This window comes from Thermobia domestica, chromosome 2 (assembly GCF_964235325.1).
Source record: "Thermobia domestica chromosome 2, izTheDome1.hap1.1, whole genome shotgun sequence".
Classification (NCBI taxonomy): domain Eukaryota; kingdom Metazoa; phylum Arthropoda; class Insecta; order Zygentoma; family Lepismatidae; genus Thermobia; species Thermobia domestica.
In genome coordinates, this window is record NC_137455.1 from 178,395,545 (window position 1) to 178,423,126 (window position 27,582).

A 27,582-nucleotide genomic window follows, 5' to 3' on the forward strand; every position below is an offset into this window, starting at 1 on the left:
GTTAGGCTAAAGGAGACGGTGATGATGAGAGATGAGTGAAGTGGTGGAATGGGTAATAATGGTAATGAGTGTTTCACTCATTTCTCATCATCACCGTCTCCTTTAGCTTAGCTGGCATAACCCTGGGACGTAAAACTCAAAAATTTCATCTCATTTCATTTCACCCGAACAAAAAATTCCTTTAATCCATTTTATAAAAGCATTGTTTTTAAAAGTTTTATTTTATTATTATTACTTAAGTCCAGGGTGGATTGATTTAAATCAGTCTGATTTAAATCACGATTTTAATCAAGATTTAAATCACTTGATTTTTTAAATAAAAATCGTTGATTTAAATCAAATTCCGAAATGAATTAATTTAAAGTGAAACTAAGTAAAATCCCGTTTCTCTTCTGTTATTTCGATTATGGAAGATAATAATCATAATACAATGAGACTCAAATGTATGTAAGCACAGTATGAAAACGAGTATTATGTAGGGAACGATCAGGGAAAATCCCGTTTGAACGGGTTACGGGTGAACCCTGCTTTCTTCTCTTTTTAACATAGGGTTTTGAAATTTCTATTCCAATGGGGGAATCACCATGGACATTTAAGATGAAAACTCTTTTGTGTCCACGTCTATTTGTTTGTTTCCAGATAATATGGGCGTATTTAGAGGGGTCCGATCCCCTCTCCTAAACAAAAAAAAAATTTAAAAATATAAAAAAATAGATTTTAAAATTTTGGGCGAAATTTATGTACTAAATACATAGAAGTTTCTCGGGATAGTAATACGACAAATTTTGGATGCGTTAAAATATCGAATAATACTTTTGATAAAGTGGATACTTGACCCCATTGCAGAACATGCCGAGATCTGCGATGTGATCGCAGAAAATTTGCCGCGCCTGTGCAGGAAAAATTGTCAGAGGAAATAAAATAGCGAACAGAAAAGTATAAAAACGTGCCTGCTATGTATAGATGTCTTAAATGCACGGACAACTCGCATTTGAACTGTTTTTCACGTCACATAAAGCATATTTTTAACAATCACAAGTGTTTCTTCTGCTGGAACTGATCTTGATTTTTTTTTTTTTTAATTCCTGCAGAAAATTTTTGACTTACAAAAGCTCATCGTATAAAGACAAAGAAAGTTCTGCCATCGGCTAATGTATAGGATCAGAAAACGATATTCACGAAGTAATTAAATATAGACTAAAAGCAGGGAATTCGTGTTATTATTCAGTTCAAAATCTTTTATCGTCGCGAAATGTGTCGAGGAATTTGAAGCTTTAAAATATATAAAACGATAATTATGCCTGTTGTGCTGTATGGTTGTGAAACATGGTCGCTTACGCTGAGGGAAGAACGCAGACTGAAAGTATTTGAGAATAAAATTCTGAAGCGAATATTCGGAACCCAAAGCAACGGAAATGAGGAATGCCGAAAACTTCATGATGAGGAACTGCATAATTTATACCATTCACCAAACATTGTTAGGGTCATCAAATCTTGGAGGCTCAGGTGGGCAGGACATGTAACGAGAATGGAAGAAAGTAGGACCCCTTTCAAAGTTTTAACTGGAAGTCCAATCGGAAAACGACCATTAGGAAGACCTCGGCACAGATGGGAGGACAATATTAAGATAGATCTCGCAGAAATAAGAATAGAAAATAGAAACTGGATTCAGTTGACTAAGGATATAAGTCAGGAGAGCTTTTGTGAACATGGCATTGAACCTCCGGGTTCCATAGGTCATAGAGTGAATTAGTTAATTTTAGGCGAAATTTATGTACTTTATATTTATTTCGTGCCGCTAGCTATTCCAATTGTTTAAAAATATGCCCCTGCCAAATATCAGTAACCTTCGTGAAAAGAAAAGTGTCATGTTGATATACATTGCTGTACTTTTTCCTTAAATGCTTAAGAAACATTGTTTGGGATTGAAATAGGTTAACGATTGGGAATTAATTCAAAATTAAAACCCAACACTTTCACTTAAATGGCATAATTAACATTTAATGCTAATTCCTAATGTTTTTTCTTCAGTTCGCGACTTGTATTATACGAAGAAAAAGATTTGATTTAAATAAAAAAAAATCGATTTAAATCAAAAAAATCAACAAAAATGATTTTTTTGAAAAAAATCATGATTTTTTTCCACCCTGCTTAAGTCTATTCAATATTCTGCAGCACTGGCGTCTCTGGCATGTAATTTTTTTTTGGGGGGGGGAACATAAAAAAAAGCTATTTAAATGGTACTACCTAACCCAAGCTATGTATTATCTTCGATTCCATTTGTTACTTTCATGGACCCCCTGAGAACTCTGAACTCTTTTATAATGTTCACAGCCTGAATATTATATTCAAAATACGGTTGTTAGTAAATAAATTACATTAGAATAAAATATGGAATATTTTGTACTTCAAAATATTGAGTGGGACGCGTCCCCCAACCCCCGCCAGAGACCCCCATGTTCTGCAGCTATTCTTTACTTCAGACTTGTTTTAACACGAAAATACACACGATTTCAGTGTGTGCACTTACATACTTTAATTTCCTAAGGACATTTTACAAGACTTACAACAGTTCATTCCAAGATTCGGCTAATGAAAAAGTGAATGTTCGAACTCGTTGATACGAAGTCAACCGTATACGCCTAGTTGTCTGCAACCAACTACACTTCTGACGGTTTGGGTTGTATAAGCAGCAGGGTAATTTTAACAATTGTAGGTAATTAACTTTAGAATAAAATGATGAACTACTGCGAAAAAATATGTTAACAAATCCACTATCGTCGAGTTTATGTACACTCATGTCCAAAATTATTGTCGCATGTCTATAAATAAGTTGTTGTAAGAATATAATTTGATAACGAATTCGCTCGGTATTTCTTATAATGTTAGTATGTGTATAATTGGCAAAGACATGTATGTGGCAAATATCATGTCAAAAGAACAGTAAATAAGAACAATAAAACGAAAATAAAATTTTCTTGTCCATTTAGTAACATTTTGTTTTACTCATTCTAATTTTCATATTTAAAATTCTTTTCCTACGAAATTTACCACACATATACATTTCCCGATTATACACATAGTACCAGTATTAAAAGTACCCTGCAAAGTCATTATCAAATTATATTCTTAGAAGAAGACAGTTATAGATATGTGACAATTATTTTGGACATGAGTGTACCTATACACAATTTAACAGCTTCAGCAAATAATATTTAACTAGCGCGATTTGATAGTAACAAAGAAATTAAGAAGTAACATAATGAAAGCATTGTTAAATGCAAAGTTTGCATGTCTTTGGCACGCACGGTCCCAGGTTTAATTCCAGCAGATAACAACTTTTAACGTAACGCAATGTTATGAAGGAAGGTACTTTTATTAACAAGAAGGTAACTCCACGCTGCAAAGCCTGAAATATCGGAATAGAAGCCGATGAACAAATCACACGTACTCCAGTTAAGCATGTAGCCTTTCCTGGTCATAATGGTTCTCTACTGAAACGGAGCACATCTAATAGATAATTCAACGTCAAAATCATGAACGAATTAAAAAAAAACGGCAATTTTATAAACATAATCTGCAGTCCAAAATTCTCTGAACGTAAGATAGAAAAATATTAATAGTTACTATTTTCCGATCAACATAAAAAGGATTAAATATGCAATTGTAGGACCGAATATATTGTAATTATATCAAAACTCTTTTCCTTTTTCTGTGTTTTCTCATTAGGCCACTAACATGTAGTTTCATGTCAAACCATGCAAATTTGATTTTACGCACTCCTAAACTAACCATAGTTCTCAAGTTTTGTACAGATACGTAACCTGAATGACAATACAATATTTTCACATAATTTCATATTTCATTATCGTTTCACTGTAAAACGCCACGTTATTAATTGATCTCTACTAATTAATATCCTATTCTGTTTTATCGTTTCACTGTAATACGTCACGTTATTAATTGATCTCTACTAATTATATATCCTATCCTGTTATCTGGAGTTGGCATGTACAGCAATACCCTCCTACCTCCAGATTTAATTCTACCCTCCTGATTTAATACTGTTTGACATTATGAAATTACGAGGGACTTCTAGATCTGAACATAAAAACATTTTATAACCTCAAACGTACAGAATAATTTTAAAAAAAATACTTTTGAAAATAAAGTTTTTATAGACGAAGACTTGGGACGGGGTGGAATAAAATGAAGAATTTGGAAAAAGACTATAAAAACACTGAGCGCTCTAAATAGTTCGCTGTAAACAATTATAATTAATCGCGCCCAGTGCATTTATAGGTTTGGTTCCTCTTCTTCATTTTAGCCCCGTTCTCAAAATATTTTAATCTCTTCTGTGTATTTTATAATGAATTTTATATATATAGATTACTTTTAATTTAAAAAAAAAAAAAACTAGTGATGCATTGTAGAAACAAGCGATTTACCTTCTTTCCTCTTCCGAATTTCAGCTTTAAATTATACAAATAAGTTTCTAATCTTCCAACAAACATTCGCGGAGTTTTGATAAATTTTCACCGAAACTATACTATTTAAATCGGGAGTGATTTATTCCCAAATTAATCATCCATTTCAACTGCATATAGTACAGCCGGCATTGATTAGGAATCATCGAAAAAATATTAATAAAATAACCATATTTTAAAAATGCAGGTTTTTTTTCGAATGTAAGACATATATTTTTTTAATTATATGACTGGGTTATTTTAATCTCAAACAATCGGGATAGCAAAAGGATGTAAAAGCCTTTAAAAATATATAGGCCTATTTATCAAAACTAAATGACCTATCAAAGTTATCGTTAACTTAGAAAAAAAAGTGAGGCGGATATGCTGTGAACCTGCTTTGCATGATATGTGAAAACTGAAATATTGGAGTGCATTTACCTCTTATTATTCATGGATTTCTGAACGCTACAGGAAGGTACATACCGAAAATCAAAACTGGATAATCTTTACGATTTATCATGGAACAGAATAGACGGACACAAATGTCGATGGAGTAGAATGGAAGCATCGAAAATTGCAATCATTTACGCTAATATAAAATTCTGGTTCATAAACCCCAGAAAACACATTTAGCATTAGATAAGAATGTCTAAGAAAATTATCAACCTGTGACTGATATCAAAGAGTCCTGCTTACGACCCCCTAAGGGCGATTGTGCGCTTTTGCTCTCCCTATCTATTTCTCAACATACTTCAATGCCCTCCCTTGCATCTCCTTTCACTTAGCTATGTACTTTGGTTAGATGCAAGATCTTGATTTTCAACAGCAATATTCGATATACTGAGAGAAAAATTATTATTATTATTAAAGAAAGTTATATTCAAATGTAACATTAAATCCCAATATCAGTAACATGAAAGCAGACAATGATACCAGTTAAAACAATTGTTTTCAACTAATCAAATTCTACTATTACGAACTTTTCTGAAAGAAGTATACAGATTCTATCTGATACGAAATTACATCAGAAGAACTGGCTCAAATACAAGTTTAATATAAACAGCAGCCGGCATCTATGCACTAATTTGTAAATTGTTAAGATTGGATGGAGCTATAATAAAATTATACTTACAAGTCTGGGAATGTATGTAATTAAATTAGCAAAGGTAATACGTAGAACAGTTCACTCTCATTTACATTTTTTAAAAGGATAAATGAGATTTGAAGGGGAAATTAACAAAAAGTGGAATCCTTACAATTATGATGAGAATAACGATATGAAGAGAAATGAAGGGAGCTCCGTGAAACCGCCGCGGCCCAAATCATAATTACATTTCCGAGACAATTTTATTATACAAGGTTTGGCAGAAAAACCTGACTGTTTTTAAACTGTATTTGTGACAGGCTGATTATGTCATATACGATTTTTTATTCCAGAATTGAACTGTACTCAAAGCGTTTTGGTTTCAACAATCAGTAATGAAACATACCGTATCTATCTTTTTAAAATTACATTTTTACATTTTTTTTAGATGTTTTCTCCATGTCTGAGAGCCGTATTTACAACTGGCGTACACGAAACTGATAGCGCTTTTTTTTTCTTGCTTTATAAAGATCAATTCTGCACAGATGTGAGTGTTCAGGTTATTGTGACATGGTAGCCAGCTCAAACAATTTCACCCGCTACGAAGCGCGGCTGGTCGACGGAACACCAAGCATTCTTCGTGGAGACGCTTTTAAAAAATAAATAATAACCAATGGATCAGTGATTTTACTCAGCAAGCATTTTCCCTGCAAATCAACATTAATCGGAATCACAGTGTTCCAAGCTGCAACATAATACTGTTATGGGTTACGAACTTCCGGGAAAAAACTTGCGCCGTAAAGAAGAGGCCTTCAGGAAAATCGCGCATCTTTTTAATTCATGAAAACATTGGGGAAATAACCTGAAGAATGTAAATGTTCAAAAAGTAGAGGTAGTATGTTTTACAACTAATTAATATAAGCAAAACATTGGTTATTATTCAACTGGGAAATGAAAGATCATATGGGAAATAATTCGACTAGTTACAATTTAAATTTAAAAAGCGCCAGGTCTTTCGACAGGGCTCTGTATAAACGAGACGCAAACCAACAAATTAAATACATTCAAACTATTATCCAAGAAAATTTTTTGAATAGCATTTTATCTTATGATGCATGGCTTTGAATAAATATAGTATATGGGCCTATTACTCTAATTTTTTAGGTAAAGAATATCACATACACTTGCAAATACAACCATAAAATGCACGTTAGTCTATTTTGGACCTACAGTTTTACATCTTCATACTTTGCATATCATCTAGGTAAGTTTGTTTACGTCGTCAATGTACTTTAAGGGAAGTCTTGGAAGCATTCCACATTTTTTCCTCTACATCTCTACGTTTTTCTTTCTTCTGTTTTCATTTTTAATCCACCTACGAGAATAGCTATTTCATTGATTTATTGAAGTTTACGTCTCTCTTCAGCGCTGAGGACCAGTGTTTCTGTCAAAAACTATGTTCCGGGGGGAAGGCACACTTCGTATTTCGTAGGGCACTGCTGGTACTATTCTATTTATATTACAGGCGTATTATTTTGGTCTCCTCCGGGGGACCTCTCAGTGCTCCAGGGGCAGTGCCCCCCTAGAAACATGTCTGGAAGAAACATTGTTGAGGACAGTGACGCCATCACTTAGATCAGCAAGTATGATTCCACCTAGCAAGAACACAATGAGCTAAAAGGGTCCCAGACCAGTATATGAGACGTGATTCACTCTTTGTTTCGATTTTAATGTCTAATTAATAAAATTTACACCCTCAACTGTATCATCTAACCTATACGGAATGTTCGTGAAACCTAGTAACCAAAAGCAAATCGCTAAACGGGTGGGCGGGTATTCTAAATTAGTCATGAATCATCTATATAATGTAACTGCACGCCTCTCCCCAGTGACAATAAGGTATGCGAGGTGATTGTAATTTTAACAAGACGATGGTAAATATCCCTATCTACCATAGCATTAACATTAAAAACAGGAAAAACGATGCCGCTAATCTGCAATTTGGATTACAATTCAACCCTTCCTGGTTTCAAAACATGGGAAACTGGACACCCATACACTCGTAAAATTGTACACTAATTTTTCGACAGGCATCGAACCGGAGACCTATGCGGAAAGAAGGAAGATACCTGAACGTCTACAAACAACTAAAAATCTTTATGCGCCTTCGGAAACGGAAGTGAATACGCTAACATTTCTCTATTATAAAATAAAGAATTAATTTCTTAAAGCACAAATTTTTCACATCTCACCGTGAACTCATCCTTATTTAAATCAACAATAACATGAAATGACTAACAACCAAAAAAAAAAAGTATTACAATCGAACTGAAATTTTAGGTGTCAGTACCGGATGGAAGAACTGAACACGGAAAACCAAGAACGTAGATGCTTAGACCATTGCTGTTAAAATAATTCGAATGATCCATTAGTCGAATATTATTTTTCAGATTCGAATAATCCATGACTCGAATAAAACTTCTAAATTGAACAGCATTACTTTTAACAACACGAAAAGACGACCATATCAACGCAACCACATACAAGAAATTACAATCCTATAATAGCCTATACCAAACTGCCCACATTCAGCATCAGTAAAAATTAGAACGAAATTCCTAGTATTTTCGCGTTAAATGTGGTACATTTAACCCAGCTTTCCTCGTGCATACCGTATATTGTGGAAATGAATACAAAATTTTTAGTAACATTTAATCTTTCACAGTTTACTTCCCCACAAAAGAAAAAGTCGAAACTTACAGAATACATACTAGATTCTGATTTTCTTTTAAAGCACAGTTTCCATTCATTTTGAGCCCCAATAAAATACTCCCCCAAACAATGAACATATTTTTCTGGCAAATGTAAAACTTGTGTCACTGTAATTAATTATTGAACGAATATCTTACATTAATTTGCTTACAGAACTTAAACTTTCGGATATATACTCCTTAACATTTATTATTTCGCTGTCAGCCTGACTCAAGTGCAGTTAGCAAATCTGGCTCAAATGCAACATCCTTTGTATGTATACATGCAGCATAAACAATAAAACGATCTGAAACTTCTCATCCTTTTTAAATCTAAGCCAAATTAAGTTCATTTCGTTTTGGTAGTCAGTTACGCGTTATACAGTTCCAGACTTCGCACATTGAAATGTCTTAGCGCCGGAGAAGAAAAAAAGAAGCGAATTCAGAAATATTTTGCAAGCTCCAAGGGCTCTGCATTGAATTAACAACTGTGTGAATATAAATAAAGATCTATAAAACGCTACTATATTTTCTATGTTTAGCAAACTTTCTCTATTCAGATTAACACTTGATTTAAATCTTATACTATATCCAACTTCTATAATAGTGAAATATATAAATAAAATATTCCTTCTTTACATACCTCCTTCGTTTTGTATGAGGTGAAAGGGTAACTTGCGCTGCGGGAACTTGAACATTCGGTAAGGGCATCTGTGGTGGAAGATACGTCGGGGGAGCCGCATAGTGCGGCGGTCCTGCCGCGTAAGCATACATGATTTATTGATGTTCGACACCAATTCACAATTCACATCAAACAAAACAATGAACAGTATTCCTGTTGTTTCACCACTTCACTTAACTTCAAGAAGCTACTACCAACATTGTAAATAGAACGCTCAATCATACTAAGCACTTAATTCTCACTCACATGTAAACATACTCACACTCTTGAAACCACAACACACCTGACCTGTCTGTCACACGCACGTCAACTGTCCTGTAGGCGAGGCCGGAGGCGGAGTCAGATTATTGGTGGGCGGAAACATATATATTACATGGAACGAAACAGCTGACTGACAATAAATATGTACAATACAAACGTGAAAAATGTATTATTATTCAAGCAGTATACACTTCAAAGAAAACCACTGTAAACTGAAAGATGTACAAACTACTTGAAAACTCCGCGTGGCAAAATTATTCTCGTATGGGCGTGCGCACGCGCCCATGCTTGAAATGCCTAACATTAGTCAACCTGCAAATACATACTCTTCTACCCTTCGAGACCACGCGGCCAACTGATCGAAAAACTCCTATCCCACAGATATCGCATCTCCACGAACCACACGAAAGTTTACGAACATCTCCGAAACAATACGATCTCATAAACGAGAAATTACAGTGTAATGTCACCCGATTTTTATGCACTATGACCAGAAAAGTAGTGTATCGAGGGCAGATTCCAGGACGTAATTCACCAGCAAAGTGTCATTATACAATCTCTAGAATGAAATTCGATACCTGTAAAACTTTCTTTTCATCCATCACTACCGAGCGGGTGCTGATTTTTTTACGTATACACTTCTGTGAATCTCTTTTTACCATTTTGCATAAGTCATTATTATTATTATTATTATTATTATTATTATTATTATTATTATTATTATTATTTGAAAACCAGTCCGTCAACAATTCCAAAGCAAAACTTTCCGAATTTTCACACAAAAATCAAACCATTTATGTACACTCCATCCATATGACAGCACACTCAGAGAACTTGCACGAGTAATACTAATATCAAAGATAAATATAATCAACCAAAGCAACATTTCTCAAACCGTAGTAAACAGACATCAAATAGTTTTCGAAATCTTATTTTTGTAGTTCTATTTGACTGAGTCCACATAAAGCAGAAAAATTAAAGTGAATTGCAATTCGTAAATGTGTAATAACAAAAACAGTGTCAGAGTAAAACTCGCGTGGTTCAAAACCGCTTCACGCACGGTATTACTACTTTTTTTAAATAGAAGAACAAGGTAAATTTGCTATGGAATGAGACAAAAGGGGGTGCTCCGGAGAATATTTCTACTAACAGAAGTGATTCCCTCTTGAAAAATGTTTGGGAAACGCCGTACTAAAAGATATGCGCCTTTGCCATTAACGTGGATGATTCGGGTTCGATTCTCTGTCAGAGACTAGAATTTGTTAGCAGGACGTAACTGTGAAGCTAAAAACCTCCCTTAATCTAGCAGTGTCATGTGTACGCCTCATAAAGGAGTATGAGTTCGGTTTGTATGGGGAAATATTTATCATTATTGAGACCGGAAGTTGCATATTTCTATTATTTCGGTTTCACTAGAGAGATTAGAGCCTATTAGGGAGATCGAATATATATTTTAGACAATTTATTGAAAAAAAAAAACGCTTTTCGTTATTACCGTAAGTGGATGATTTCTGTCACTCCCGGTCTTATTATATGGTTAAGAGACGATGGTGCTTCGATTAAGAAAAAAAAAAAAAAAACGGATCTTGCTCTCTCTTCCTGTTTTTGTTCTCCATGTAGGTCAATAATGAAACCGGAGGTCAAGGGCGCTCATATTGTGGTTTCCAAGTGGGGGCAAGTATACGACATTTCAAATATAGGTTCAAATTTTGCTGTAACTAATGTAAAAATTCAACTGGGTTTTCGATATTCCGATGTACGATTTCCTCTAGTGGGGGCGAGCGCCCCACCTTGCCCTCCTGATGGGCGCCCTTGCCGGAGGTTGTAGTGGATTTCTCACTTCCGACTTTAGTATAGAGTTAAGAATGCGGTGAGTATTCAGTAGGAAAGGTTTCTGCCTAAACACACAGGGCTGCGCGGTTATGTTTCGCATGAAAATAATTGTCACTAAATGGGAGAAAACATTTAATGTGAAGTCTTCACAACGTGAAGTCTTAAGGTAATGTATTTTTTTAACATGTATGTGAATTGTCCAATTCAAAATTATTATCCTGAATGAAATTGTCTGGTTTTAGAATTATATGCCCTGACGTATTCTCTTTTTTGTCAAACCAAAGGCCTTGGGAAAGTGACCTCTCATAATTTGTATGTGAGAGATACTGGAGACCATCATTTTGGATTGGCGAGTGCGTCTGACTGAAATTTTGCGCCCTGTATTGCCGTTTTTGCTCTATAGTGATCAACGTTAAAACCGGAAATGATTCATTTCTACAGCTGCCGGTTTGAATATCACATCCATCAAGGAACTCGATTCCTAACTTTTGATCCTTTACATTCTGGCGAAAACTGATTCTGATCCATCAAGTGATTCTTAGGATATTTTTGTATCCCGGACGGATACACGGACAGACAGTAAATACATAGAGACGTTCTGGTAAACCAAATTCTTTAAAAATGCATTGCTTCTCAAGTAACGGTGTGATCAATCAATATCTGTTCCATAAAATAATACTCACGCTAAGACAAAACTGAAAGATGACTACTAAGTGTGGAAGGGAATCACCATGATAACCTGAATCTGTAAAACATTTTCTGAAACGACATTTTGATCTATATACAGTAAACAAATTGCAAATTTCTCAACATTGTCTAAAAACGAACCTCCACGACCCAAAACGTACTCAAATGAACATTCATAGTTAAATTAAAAAAAAAAAAAAAAAAAAAAAAAGGATTACACGAAGAAACTGAAGAAAGTTTGACCGTGATCACATCATTAATGTACTACAGAGTTTCCCAAACTTGAGGACCACCTTTACTAATATATATTCTACAGACCACCCTACTCTTGTCCTCCTTTGGAAGCAATTTATCTTTTTTGTTTGTTTTGAGCATTTATCAGTATATTTAAATCTAGTATATATTAAAATTCTGCAATTTTATACTGGCACTAGCAGAAGTGCCCGGCTATGCACTGGAAGGATAATGTACATGCACAATATTTGAAAAAAAAAATGAACAGAATGAATAACGACAGACGCCTTCAGCCAAGGACGTCGATTTCTCTGTGAATTGGGGGGGGGGGGGCATTCAGATGCAGAACATATATATATATATATATATATATATGAAGATTTAAATACAAATTGCACTCAAATTATGTCAAATATTGTATATTCATAAATACAATAGGGGGACCCACATGAACTTTGGGGCCCGGGACCCCTAGCTCCCCAGCATCGGCGCCCTTGCCTTCAGCGTAGTTGTCCCTGTCAATTCCAGACCGAAATGACATGCATGTTCTTGACTAAACTTTGCCTAAAATGTCGTGGAGACTATCAGCAGCTAGCTTGGCGAACTCGAAAAACTATGGATTCGACACAAATATCGGTAATTTTGGACATTTTATTTTTCACTTGTTCTCATCTACCATGCCAATGAGTGATAAATTTAAGCTTAGACGGCATCGAGAGTGTCATTATTTACCTCAGCGACCCAAAAAACTATAGATTCAACAAATAATATCGACATGTCACTCCTTCCCACTTTCCCAGGTGCTAGGTCCATTTTTTTTTTTTCAAAAGTCAGTCATGTGTGTGTGCCAATGATTTTTAAAAATGAGTTTACATCTCGAGTTTCATCTTCCTAACGTGAGGAGTTCAGGAGATATTCTATTTTTGGCATAAATTTTAAATAATCTCTTTCCCGTTAAGCCCCCTTCTCTAGGGATCCGCACGAGACGAGTCGAGACAGGATTTTCCTGACAAAATTCGAGTCGAGACACGGCTCTTCCAATAGAGAAATATACATTTTTCGAGTCGAGACATCACTTTTACAGCATATTTTCATGACGAGACAGCCTCAAATCTTGTCTCGTGCGCATCCCTACCCTTCTCCTCCTCTAAGATAAAAGGGTGGGGTGAAAAGTTCTCGGTCTCCCAAAGATGATACTCCAATCAGCAAAATTGTATTGCTCTTGCCTGGCGGCGCTTTTCAGTTGTTCGTATAACAAGTGTCAACTTGTTCTCTCAAGTAGTTTGTGTGCAGGCATTGTTACAGTTAGGCGTCTTGTGTGTTAGTTGTGAAAATGTATAAACTTGAATATCATGCGGTAATATTTTTTTTTCGTTTTGGATGGATTAACCCCTACGGAAATTCATCCAAAGTTGACAATTGTTTACGGGGACTCTGCTCCTTACATGTCAACCGTTAAAAAGTGGGCAGCTGAATTTAAACGTGGTCGCACATCCCTCGAAGATGATCCACGTGAAGGAAGGCCGAAAACCGCAACCATACCGGAAACAATCAATTGTGACAATGGATGAGACATGGGTTCACCACTACACGCCAGAAATGAAACAGCAGTCCAAGCAGTGGCTGGAAGCCGGTGATGCAGCGCCGAAGAAAGCGAAGACGATCGTATCGGCCGGAAAGGTCATGGCAAGTGTGTTCTGGGATGCGAAAGGGATCCTGTTAATTGATTACATTGCAAAAGGGAGAACAATTACAGGCGAACATTACTCCAACCTTCTTGACCAGCTGGATGCCAAAATTTTCAAAAAGATGCCTGGCTTGAAGAAGAAGAAAATCTTCTTTCACCAGGACAACGCACCTGTGCACAAGGGTGCGTTGGCGATGGGAAAACTGCGGGATTTAGGGTACGATTTGCTCGGCCGTCCCCCATATTCTCCTGATTTGGCACCATCGGACTTCTATCTGTTCTCAAATTTGAAGAAATTTCTTTCTGGGAAGCGCTTTACATCGAATGAAGAAGTTGAGAGGGTCGTGGATGACTATTTTCACAACCTTCCAGACTTTCACTTCCGGGAAGGAATACTGAATTTGGAGAAACCCTGGACTAAGTGCATTGAAGTTAAGGGAGATTATATCGAAAAATAAAATAATTTTTGAACTGAAATTCGCAGTCTTTCATTGTCAAGCCGAAAACTTTTCACCCCGCCCTCGTATGCATCAAAAACATTTAAATTCTTACGGTCCATTCGATATAGTTACTCAGAAGTATGCCATGCCAACAGTCTAGATTTGTATACCGGACAAACACACAAACCAACAATCATTTTTATACAATTACGTATGAAATGAATAGAGAGAATTTTTCCTAGGATTTGTATAATTTTTTACTTTATTAACTTACATATTTTATTGAGTTACAATACTTTATTACTTGTATAATTTGCTCCTGTTTGTTTAAGATTCTCAACAATAGTGAGTGATACGTGATTTACACGAATTTCACCTCTTCCGCCTTTTCTGGACTAATGTTCAATAAAAGAGGATAAGGGAAGATCTCGAGAACCACAATTTGAGGAACGCTTATGTATTCCAGAAGCAAATATTAAAGTACAGCAAAGTTTTTAAATCAATCAATGATGAAGCGTTCACCTCTGATGCAAAGGGAGTAGTAGACTCGATCCTATGGTGCGTTGGAAAACATATCAACTATGCTGTTGAGAATTGTTTCCTTTTCTGGCACCGTTACTCCACTGATTCTTTCACCGTAATTACCTAGCATTTACTATCTGTCTCAGTTACCCCAAAGCTATGACAAACTACGAGGGGCTGCTGAAAGGTTTATAGCCCAATCCAAAAGGAATGGTGAAATTTTACAGTTAGTCTACATTCTTCCTGCGAAGTTCAATACAGTACTTATACGGTGCCCCAATTTTTGCACACCAGTTAAAAAAAATGAAGATTGTTCCTCGCACCAGTATTTCGTAGCACTAATTACCTCCTTATTAGGTCACTGTGCTACCGAAAAGTGTGCTATTAATTTTGTGAATACTCTGCATTAAATGTCTGACTCCTGGGCAGGTAATCTATGAGTACGACTACATCCTTATTCTACAAGGATGTTACAAACACTTTCCCAGCCGATTTCTCTGTCTTGAACTTATTCAGGCGAGGAGGACCTGAGAGCTCACTCCATTGACTGCTGCTGTTGTTTTGTTTCAGGATCGTGGTGGTACAACCATGATAACTATTCGTGACAGATTTTGGTCAGCACTGTGATCAAAATGGAGGATGACTTTCCTTGATGCCCTCACTCTTTCACGCTTTTGATCTGCTGGCATACTTTTGGGAACACATTTTGCCGAGAGCCTGAGCATACCAAAGTCATTATGAATTCTGCTACCGACGAATTCCAGAGAAATGTCCACAATCTCTCCACATGTTTTGCTGAGATTCTGCTATGTTGAATAATAGTGTAAGAATTTCATCTACGATTTCGGGAACAGTCACTATTTTTGGTGCCACGTGCAACACACTTCATCACTGCATATGACGGAGAAGAGTCCCGTAGTGCTTCGCTGATTTCCTCATGAATTTAGTCTGATGATTTTCTTTTGTGGAACAAAAATTTGATGACAACTGATCTCGACGTTCGTGAAATTCAGATTGAGCACACATGATCACTTGAAAAACCTGAAAGAAAATCAGTTTAAACTTCCCACAATTATGATCTTTAGGCAAACGGAGACGGATAAGGCAGGTGAATGATGATGGAATAATTAGTGGAATGAGTAAGTGGGAGAAAACGAATACCCGGAGAAAATCCATGGCAGTGTTTCTTTCGGAAACAATGTTCCGGGGAAAGCACTGTAGGTATTATTTTATTTATTATTATATTATAGACGTATTATTTTGGTCTTCTCCTGGGGGAGGGGTCCTCATCATTCTACCTGCACTTCTTCTGGGCTAGGCTACGAATTTCTCAGCAGTCTCTCGTACAAATCTCAATTCGAACATATACTAAGTTATACTACCGAAACTCGCTCGTAGCTACATGATTATAGTACGCGCTTTCGAAGCGGGAGACCCGAGTTCGATTCCCAGTGGGAGCTTATGATCCCACAGTGAACTGTAGGCATACGTTTCACATACCCTTGGTGCTGAACAGGATGCCAAACTTCAATTTAACCAACAGTCAATAAGTTATACTAATTTAAGAGAAAAGTAACGGTACTATATAGTTCTTACATATACATACTTTTCTTCAACTTATAAGGGTATAAACGTGTCGTCAAATCTTGCTACTTTAATTTAGCTTATTTCCCAACGTCATACAATGATGATGAATATTAATACCTACTATAAAATTAGTTTGAATGATAATTTTATGAGGTATTAATCTGTTTAGATTGGCACAGACTTCAAAAACTGTATAGATAACAGTAATACGTTATTTTCTGCTCTTGAGCGCTTCTATTATTATTATTATCTGCTTTATAGCACTTTATTATTTTCTACTTTTTAAAACTTAGTTTCTGCTTTTAGTGCACTTTTGTTATTTTTCTTTTAAGTTTATTTTATTTTTGCCACTTTCTCGCTATCCCAATAGTGTAGTTAGGACATACATATCATGCGTTATATACAGATGGTGATCAGAAAAATGGAAACACCTGTAGTTGGCAACACGTCAGATGTATGGGTTAGCAGTGGTGTCGTGGCGCCCGCAGCACCGGGCCGCTGGTGGTGGTGTGTTAGGTCGGTCTCCATACTACGTCAGGCGCAGTGGAACAGCAGTGTGCAGTGGCTGCAGCAGACGGAGATAGTGTAAAATGGGAGACCTCTCAGGTTTTCAAAGAGAGCAAATTGTTGGTGCGCGGTTATATGGAGTGAGTGTGACGGCAGTGGCTACTGTGTTAGATGTGTCGCGTGGGACAGTGTCGAAGGTGATGACGGCCTACACAACACACGGGAAAACCACATCGGGGAAGCGGAACAGTGGGCAGAAGAAAATCATGAGTGACAGGTCATGCCAGGTATTAAAGCACATTGTCACGCAAAACCGTCGTGCCACTGCGGAGCAAGTGACGGAGGAACTCAATCAGCACCTCCCCCACCCTGTTTCGACAATCACAGTCCGCCGCGAATTACATGACATGAACTTACAGGGTCGTGTTGCACGGGCCAAACCGCTCATCAGGGACCATAACGCTTTCGCACGCCGCAAATGGTGCCGCGACCATGCAACTTGGACCGTTGAGGACTGGAAACGTGTGATATGGTCGGATGAGTCATCCTTCACCCTATTCCCAACCACGGGCCGTGTTTATGTGTGGAGAACGCCCAAAGAAGCTTATGATCTGCAGTGTATCCGCCCAACTGTGAAACATGGCGGCGGCTCGGTGATGCTGTGGGCCGCCATATCATGGTTTTCATTGCGTCCTGTGGTCACACTTAGCGGACGAATTACTGCCAACGATTATGTCGCAATTTTAGGAGACCGCTTGCATCCTATAGCCGGATGTTGTTCCCGGACAATAACGCCATCTTCCAGGATGATAATGCACCCATTCACACAGCTGGCGTTGTTGCAGCGTGGTTTGAGGAACATCGGGATGAAGTTCAACCCCTCCCCTGGCCCGCCCAATCCCCAGATCTCAACATGATTGAACATCTGTGGTCCGTCTTGGAAACACGACTCCGGCGACGATTTCCACCTCCATCCTCTCTCACAGAACTGGCCGATGGTGTAAAATTCCACTTGTTACCATTCACGACTTATATGCCTCCATCCCACATCGCATCAAAGCTGTTTTGGTTAGGGTGTCTCTTATTTTGGGTAATTTCGTGTTGCGATACGCACACCCCCAAATGTATTCTATGTGACCGTAAACACGCATTAGTGAAATACCAGGTCTCTCCGAGAACGTTAACCCGTGCCGACTTGACGACAAAGTCATGAAATGACGTTTCCACATTACAATATAATTTAGAATTTCAAACCGTGATAACGGAGAAACTAAATGGAACAGAGAAACGAAACTTTGCACAAAGCAACTAGAGAAAGAACGACATCTGCTCGTGTATTGACGAACATCAACGGATGAACAGTGTTGCCAACCCAGGAGAAAGTTTTGTTTTTGTAAATCGAACGACCTATATTGGAAATCATCATTGGAAGCAACAATAAAAGTAAAGACAAAAGAGATAGTAAACACATATCAGTGTTGCAAACTTTTCGAGAAATAATGTGAAACGTGTTAAATGCGAACACCGTTGGCGGAGGTACGAACATTTTGTACACCTTAAATGAAATATTGATAAGAACTGTTTACGCTGTCTTTAGGGTAAGTCTAGAAGGGTCCTCTAAACAATGTTGCCATCAAGAGAAGAGAAAAGTTGAGTTTGGAAAAGGTACAATCTCTGAAAAGATCACCTGCTCTATGATTTAGGTTAGGGCTGTATGCTATATTACAAAGCGGTAGAGCATGCGGAATAGTGCCGTGGTTATGTGAGACCGATAAGTCAAATACTGACAGAGATATTCGGTGTCTTGTTAAAGCTGAGAAGTAAGGTTTGTAAAAGATGGCAACGCTGCACAGAGGCGGTTTCTTACTCTTGAGGTTATCATCGTCCTCAGAGATCTCAAAAACCCACAAGTACATAAACTCATGCAAATTGCACGCTGTTTTCATATTTTATCCAGGTTGTTATAATTTCAACCCGCTGTGCAGCGTTGCCACCTTACAAACCTTACTCTCAGTTTTAACAAGATACCGAATACCTCGATCAGTACGTGACTTATAGATCTCACATAACCACGGTACAACTCCCATGCTCTACCATCTTGCATTATAGGTTTTAAACCATGCAGCACTAGTGACCTTTTCAGAGTTATTGTGCCTTTTCCAAATTCAACTTTCTCTTCTCTTGATGGCAACACTGTTCAGAGAACCCTTATAGACTATACACTAATCGGTCTACACGTAACGGAAATACTACACGTGGTAACACGGTATTAGCACTACGAGATGTTGAGGAGTTTATGGTCTAACTTCAATCAAATATTTTCATTAGAACATGACAAAATTTATATGAAACCTGCGAGAAAGTATACTCTTTGGAACTGAAAAAAAAAAGATAATCAATGTTGAAATTATGTCAAAACAAGCACAGAATTAAGTCTTATGTGGGATACTGTTAGTCATAGTGAATGTTGAAGAGTTTCATAGTCTAGCCCCGAAGAATATCCACCAGATCCTAATAAAATTTATATGAAACCACCGCGAAAGCATACTCTTTCAAACAAAAAGTAAATGCACGAAATTGGTACATCTACAGTATGTCGAAGTTCTGCGTGAGCGTATCATACACACAGTTATAGCATGAACACTGTCAGCAGTTGAAAAATACCCTTCTAAATAAGAAAGAATGATCAAAATCAGTGCACCTATGTTGAAGTAATGCGTAAACAAAAATCCTCCTGTAGTACGTCTTTCTTTTTCTGTCGAATTAAGAACCTCCTATTTATTTGAAGCCGGTTAAAAATAAAATCGATGTTGGTTACATCATAATGGAAAAATTGAAATTCTTGAACATTTAGTACTTACTTCGAACTGAGTTATTATCATGTCACTTTGGTAAACATATCCTAAAAGAGGAGGGCTTCAAAATAAATTCTAAAGGAAGCTCCCACTAGAAGCTAAAAGTCATATTTATAATCATATTATTATTATTATTATTATTATTATTATTATTATTATTATTATTATTATTATTACTATTATTATTATTATTATTATTATTTGCTTACGCTCTCTTATTGTAAGAATTAGATTATTAAAAGGTCGTACGGAAACTACGCACAAACTGATTATTCCCACCATCACTATCAGATGGGGGAGAGAGAAAATTTAAACCTTTACTCCTGCAATGAGCACCCACATACTTGTTGGTGTTTCTCCACGGAGTGCAGAGAGTAGAACAGAACCCTGCTTAATTATGGGTTCCTGGGAACGTGACATAGCCCCGTTTGTCTCGTTTCTGCGGTCGCACCCGCAGATCGTGACACCCGTTACATGAACTACACTCGAGGCCTTCAATTCTGACGCCTTTTTCGTTGATGAATTCTACTCCCCCAACTTCGAAAACTAATGTACTAAACAATCAATGGTGCATTCATTTAAATTGAGCACGTTTCAATATCAACGAAAAAATAATACGCATTTATCCTTAGTTTTCTCCTGGAAAAGTGTTATTATATCTAAAATGATTTGTCGTTTGGGTAAGAAGAGCAAGTATAGGAAGAGTACATGTATTATCAGACCTTCATTACTAATATTAATCCACTATGCAGTGTTTTCTGGCAAACGACTGTGAAAAAAAAAATATTCAGCAAAAATGCAAACTGAAATCTCACAATAAATATCAAAGTAAAATATGGGAAAGATTTTTCCACGGAATAACAATTATTTAAACAAATAGTAGGTAATAATAATAATAATAATAATAATAATAATAATAATAATAATAATAATAATAATAATAATAATATAGCAAAAGATCTATTTGGCTCTATGCATAGAAAATTTCGTTTAATATATACAAAAATTAGTTCGATGTTGTTTATTGAAGTTTAGCCTCCCTTTTTACCACCAAGGCTACATTAGACATGAATGTACAGAAAGTGAAATTCGAATCTCCATAATGTGTTCAAATTTCAAGGCTCCCCCACTGGGATCCAGGGCCTCGTGCAGTAAAGGCGCGTACAATATTAGATTAAGTTTTGTAGTAAGTTTATTGATTGCAATAAATTATGTTTATTTGATTCAAACAATTACGCTTTTTTTTTATGGATATACACCTACAAACAAAATTTGGAACGGATGATCAGTATTTGGTGATGGCTAGTGACCTCGTGTGGATACCCAACATAACCACAAAACTGTTACTTAAGCCAAACTAAAAAGAGCTTTTCAAATTGTAATCCAGAACAAAACTAATAACCAATCTCAAGAGTTCCGACCTCAACTTCACTGATTCTAACTTTGTTAAATGAGGCTGATGTTGATGGTAAATTACGGTGAAATAAATATTACGTTGGTAAGTATTAACCCATTACTGCCCAGAATTCGCCAGTGGTATTTTGAAAAGTTTCTTTTCGCCTATTTGGTCTTAATAGTACTCTAAAATAGAAATTAGAATATTTTTGAAAAATATTTATTTTTTTCTTGTTTTTTTAGGCCGGCAACTTAAGTTGCCAAATGGCACATACATATTCAAAAAAGGGAACATTTTGGAAAGTTACAATTTTGAGGGAGAAAATACACTGCGAAAACATAACTATTAAAATCAAGTTAATCCTTCCTTTACAGGCCTTCAATCCTTCCTTCTGGAGTCTTTGAAATCATTCCAGTTGAGTCTTTCTCCTCAAAACACATTGTAGCCAAAAACAGTGCTAACCTTACGTCAATATATCATACAGAGAAAATGCAACGATGCTATGACGAAACAGACTCCAAAGTAACTTCATAGTTAAAAGCTGCAACGTCAATCCATGAATTTCTGCGCTATAACGAAAAATTGCCGTGGCAACTTAAGTTGCCAAGGGGCAGTAATGGGTTAAGACACTAGGAAAGGGTAATTCCCAGCCTCCTAAAAATCTTCTATAATTTTAAATCTACGTAAGTAACTATACATGACTAATCATTAAAAATTGGTCTGTGGACTGCAGAACATGCATTCTTTTCAACTGATTTCATCATACAAACCTACTTCACCATACGGAACACCCAAATGGATTGGGAGAAATGCATTTTTCAAAAATCAAGAAATAATACGAAAAAATGGAAGTTACCTCAGATCGGTAAGTCTGCCAGTACGAGGTACAGTTATACGATTAGCGAACTGGACTTTATTCGGAAATCCAGAAATTATATCCGACACATACCATTTTTTTTTTGTACCTGATTTTACGTGTACCTGTAAGATATAAATTTTGTTCACCCATATGCAGCCACTTTCATTGCGTAAAAACAAAATTACCACCGAAAAATAACCATAAAAAGAACTTTTTCGTGTAGTAACTCAGTATTAATACCTTATTAGCAAAAGTTTAGAAAAATATATATATATATAATTCTAAACTTTTAAACTTTTAGTACACTTTATACAAACTTTATTTTTAAGGTATGTTAAATGCTAATCTATTTCTTTTACTGTCGTTTTTAATCTGTATTCAACAAACTGAACTGTGAAAGCCTATTGTCTCTTATTACGAAAAGAAAAATCTTAAACTTGTCGAACAAAATATCTAGTCGTCTGCACTCACCCGAACTATCGTACGGATCGGGTTGTATAATCATCAGGAGTTTAATAATTATTTCAAATTAATTTTATTAAGGTAAAACTATACACTAAAGCGAAAACTATATAAAAATGAAAATATTGTATTGTCATCTGGTTTACATATCTGTACAAAATTTCAGAGCTCTAATTATTATAGAAGTGTGAGAAATTTAAGTTCCAAGATTTGAGTCAAACAGACAGAGAAAGTAAGTTAATAAAAGCATTGTAATAAAAAGAAGCTGAAGACGTTGTTTCTCTTCACTTAGCAACGACACATAAAGCATTTCATCTTATCTTGTATAACTACTATGACAGAGTTTCTTATTGACTCCTTAGCAGTTACAAGCTTACAGCTAAATAAATAAAATTCCTTGTCACTTTGTGTGTAACAGAGTAGATTCAAGTTAGTGAGAGTGAAATAGTTGCACAGGTGCGCAATTTTCAAAGGCCAAAATAATGAAAACCACAATAAATAGTGAATCAAAGTAGTTGCGGTCTGCAACTACACGGTTTTGTCATCACTCAAATAACGATTGGACTCTGTAGTTAAAGAAACCGGGAGTTTGCAAGGCGAAGTCGTTCTTAACCACGTGTTAAACCGTCCGATCATGAAGGAAAGTCTTTCCTCCCAAGAAGTGATCGAAATGGCTGAAGAGGTGATAGTCGGAGGGAGAGACGTTAACAGAATATAGCGGGTGAGGAAAGGTTTCATGCTATAGCTTGTGAAGAGTCTGCACTGTCCTTTGAGTTGAGAGACATGTGGAATGAATTTGTCGTTCAAATAGTTTCACCTCGCCTGAGAAACACAATGAATCTTTCCCACCATAGATAATACATTACAAGCCACATCTGATCTGTGCGTGAAAAGGTGGTTTGGGAAACCATCCTCGACGCTGATCACGATTCAATCACTGACTTGGCCATCCACGATTGTCGTTAAGAGATCCATATTTATTCAGAAGTGTCAATGTGATGTAGAGAACTTTCCAAGGTATTCCATCCACTAGAGAACTGGACACCTTCCAGACAGTAATTATTGTTGGCACAATGAGTCAACTGTTTCACCTTATTGATTGCACAGAGCCGCCATAGAACAGTTTTATGATGTATGCCTAACTGTCTGCAATAGCACGAACACTTTTCCAAGTGTCTGCTTGACGGTGTTCTGAAGAATTCATCCGAATCTGATGTTGACTGTGTTGTACGAGGCTCATTTTGTAATGCTGAGACACCAAATGAAATTTAAAAAAAACAGCAAATAGTATTTTAACTCGCCATCCCCGCCATAATACACTGTTAATTTGTTTTGCAGCTTACTGTGCTGAATGTCCCAATTTGAAGCCGTAAAGAAAAGGCACTCGCAACTGTGTGTTCTTCTTCATAATGGAGTTCCATACGACTCTGTTAGCTGGACGTTTACTGAGTTTGTGTCGATAGACGCATTAAATCTTATCCCTAATTTCCCACCAGATTCACAGCAGACACATCATTCGAATTAACCTAACAGCAGAGGTTGAAGGGTTATCATGAAAAAATTTACCGATTCTCAGTGGCACTTACACACCAAAGTTCAGAAATAAATTTTAGACTACACTAAATGGAAGTCATAATATGTGTTTGGAGTAATATAGCGGTAAAGATCTTACTTCAAGTAACAGAAGACAGAAAAAGTTACTGCAGTCGGAAATATTTTGGTTGACGTTATTAGTTGAATTCTACCGGTGCTCTTTGAGGCTCGGTACCGGTTCTCTAATTACAATTGGAACTTGGTTACGGTTTTCCTAATTTCAGGCAACTAATAATAAATTAATAATAATAATAATAATAATAATAATAATAATAATAATAATAATAATAATAATAATAATAATAATAATAATAATAATAAACTTCATGCTTTCACACAAGAATTATTATATGTAGAACATTTTAATTAATAACTGTCCTACAGTAGGTCTTCGACCGCTCTATTATTGTTTTTACCTATTTAAACTATCCGGATTTGAATATTATTCGACCATGATTGAAACTCGTCAGCTGGGCAGAACGCCTTTTGAATTTTGACGGCTGGAAGCTTACTTCAATTTGTATAATTGAAACGTTCCTGATTACATAACATACGAGTGTATTACGCACTTGTACAAAATAAAGTAACTGAAACTAAAATTATTTAACCATTTGAGGTTCGGAGAGTCTTTCCTGAACGCCAATTATATCCAAATATTAGTTCATCGTAATAGTAATACCTTGCTTATTTTTGTTATATTGAATTAAACATTTACTCACAATATCCTTCGTCCTGCATGAACTAAATTATTGATTTGATTCAGAATACGTAGGATACCTTAGGTCATACGATATAAATATATATATAAATGGAAGTTCACCTTTTTCAAAGTTGGTGACATTCCAATGAAATGACTGAATGAAGGAATCCACGCACGCTTCGCAGTTCATGGCCTACGTTTATGCAAGTTTGCGCCTTGTAATGTGATACGTAAATTTTACATCTGGGGCATGTGTAAAAAATTAAATAGAAAATTTGCTTTACTGATACAACAATGGTAATTTATGGCTGGCTTATAATTACCCAAAGAGAATACCTCTGTAATTTGTAATCAGTGTGCACCAAAGTACCCTAAAGTAACTCTGAAATAATCGAGGTAACTTCTTATAAACAAATAATAATATTTTAGGGGAATTAACATTTTTCATACTTCAGCTTAATTTTTTAGCGCAGCTACTTCCACTTCTGGAATCGTTGCACATGTGAAGGGAGAGATAACGCCGCAGCTTCCCAACTTCACTTCATCATACCCTTCTAATTATTTACCAAGAATGCTAATTCAGCAGTACTGAGAATGCATTAGAAGTCTGCAACTTTACTTATATGCACAATGAATCTTTTAAAAGACTTGTTATTGAATAAGTAGTTTGTTCTTTTTGACTCAAGATTTTTTAAGCTACAGACAGAACAGCGAGAAGTACGCAGATAGAGAGATGGACCCTCAAGTGTAAAACAAATCTATGTTATCTACTTGGAAACGATAGATGTGAATAATGTTCAAAAAATACAGTGAAAAATGTACATGCAAGAATGTGTAGTGTTCAGCAGTTGTCGTACTTCCGAAAACGTAGGACAAGACCACCAAACATTAACCCGTAACCTGGAACTTTTTTTTTTTAACACAACCTTGAATGTGGGGTATTTCCCTACACAGTACTGGAAATATGGGTTATTTCGAAATTTAAATTAGTTACTCTTTTTTTAAAAGTAAAATTAGCTTTGGGCAAATCTATGATCTCATTTTAATGTTCAAACATAACAACTTTCTTTGAGAAGAAAGTCTACTACAAACAATAACAGACTATAATAATATCGCCAACATCGGAATTATGACAGATTATGAGAGACTGAGGTAGAATTTACCCCACGCTCTAGGTTACGGATTAATAAGGGTACTCAGGGGTAAAAGTGAGGGGGAACGCGGGGGGCGTCGTCCCCCCACTTCCAGAAAATATTTGTGGCGTCCCACCGGTTTCTAAAAAAATGCAATGGGCAAACAAAGGCACGGCAGACGGCTTGACGTCATGCGTCCCCCTACCTTTTCAGATCCACTTTTACCCCTGAGTAATACCATTACTAACTTAAAATATTGTCATGAACTCCGGTATTTTAATATAAACTGATTTTAAATGCTGCCTAAAGGGTATGGATTTTTTTCACAATTTCAGTATGTAAATCTTGCATTCTCTTTCTTTGAGGACTTGATGAAGATGTAGACAATAACGGCAGGAAGGTCAAATCATACTATAACTTTAAAATAGCGCTTATCGAGGGAAAAAAAAAAGACGGGTCGATAACAATGTACTTAATTCTAATGTTTCACCTAACCGTCAGTTATCTTCAATGATAAAACCTAAGTTCAAAAGTTACAATACTTACGCAACTGCCAGTACTTTCATTTCTCATACGCTTAAAACATCACGTCCCTCATAAAGATCTGAACATTCACAAGGAGAAAAAAAAAACACCCTCTTCAAATTAGATAAAACAATTTTAAAAAAAGAATATATGAACATTATACTAGATTTCCTTAAATTACGTGAGCATAAATGTGTATGTTCAAAAAGATATGACATGTAACAAACAATTCAACACACTATCAATCACATTTTATAATATAATTATATAACACTACTGCTCCCCTGAGTCCTCGTCCCGCTGTACAACATGGGTTAAAATCATCTTAATCAAAAGACCTAATTATTTACATTTTTTTTTTTTAGTTTGTCCACTAACCACACCAAATTCAATATCATATTTATGCAATTATTCAAGGATTTCATCATGTACAACAATGTGTTGATTTGAATCACTGAACAGCAAGCGATAGCGCAGGTAGCGACATTTATTAACGTAACTTTATTAAGAATTAACGAGACGCAGACTGATATACTGAGATGTTTGCCTCTTATTAGGATACATTTAAGTGTGGGACGTTAACCAAAAAATTACACATTCATAATAAAGTCAAATTATTCAAAAACACCCCAATTTCACGCAATAAGCCAGTTACAGGAAAAATATCTTTAAATGCACATATTGGAGAGGCGAACGGTCCCATTAACAATTTACGAAAATCCTGAGTAATTCCCCCTTCCTTGTACTTTAATTCATTTTCATATATATATATATATATATATATATATATATATATATATATATATATATATATATAAAACATTCTGAAAAGACTGAAATGTTACAAAATAGAAAACTTGCAACTCAACCTCCGGAAATCACTGAAGGTAAGATTTCTGTAGTAGTAACCCTGCTGTGCGTAAAAGAATGATCCAGGTGTGCTAGAACATCCTCATATTCTCCCACGCATGTATCATACTTGCGACCGACCTTGTGGTCAAGGCTGGTTAAAATATACTTAGTATAGTCTTTTCCAAGAGGCAAAGCCACTTGTGCGCACACAGAAAAGTTTTCAGCAAGATGAATGGCTTGTCACCGGTCCCGCTGCATGGTGAAAATTGATTACCGTACACCGTCCATTCTCTCGTCCCTAATCCATCACAGACGATCCTAATTAAATATTCCCGATCCCACGGCTCCTATTAGCAAACGAAATAATGCTCTTAAAAGTTACCATGCTGGGTCACGTGCGACGAGTTCTAGAAATTAACACACGGAGATATATAGTTGATGGCAAAATTCTAACGTTCTAACTG

At 36.2% G+C, this 27,582-nt stretch overlaps 1 protein-coding gene across 6 annotated transcripts in view; it reads right to left on the minus strand.

Annotated features, from left to right (window-relative positions):
* tgo (Aryl hydrocarbon receptor nuclear translocator homolog tgo) overlaps positions 1–27,582 on the minus strand; it is a 538,844-nt gene that overhangs the window by 306,001 nt on the left and 205,261 nt on the right. For 4 of the 6 annotated variants that reach the window (XM_081748012.1, XM_081748021.1, XM_081748037.1 and 1 more), the window contains exon 1: positions 8,947–9,609. The exons of the other annotated variants lie outside the window; for them this stretch is intronic. In XM_081748012.1, the coding sequence (XP_081604138.1) occupies positions 8,947–9,077 (131 nt within the window). In that variant the 5' untranslated portion in view covers positions 9,078–9,609. Of the gene's footprint in view, positions 1–8,946; positions 9,610–27,582 lie in introns of those variants that run through there. 6 annotated transcript variants of the gene reach the window in all.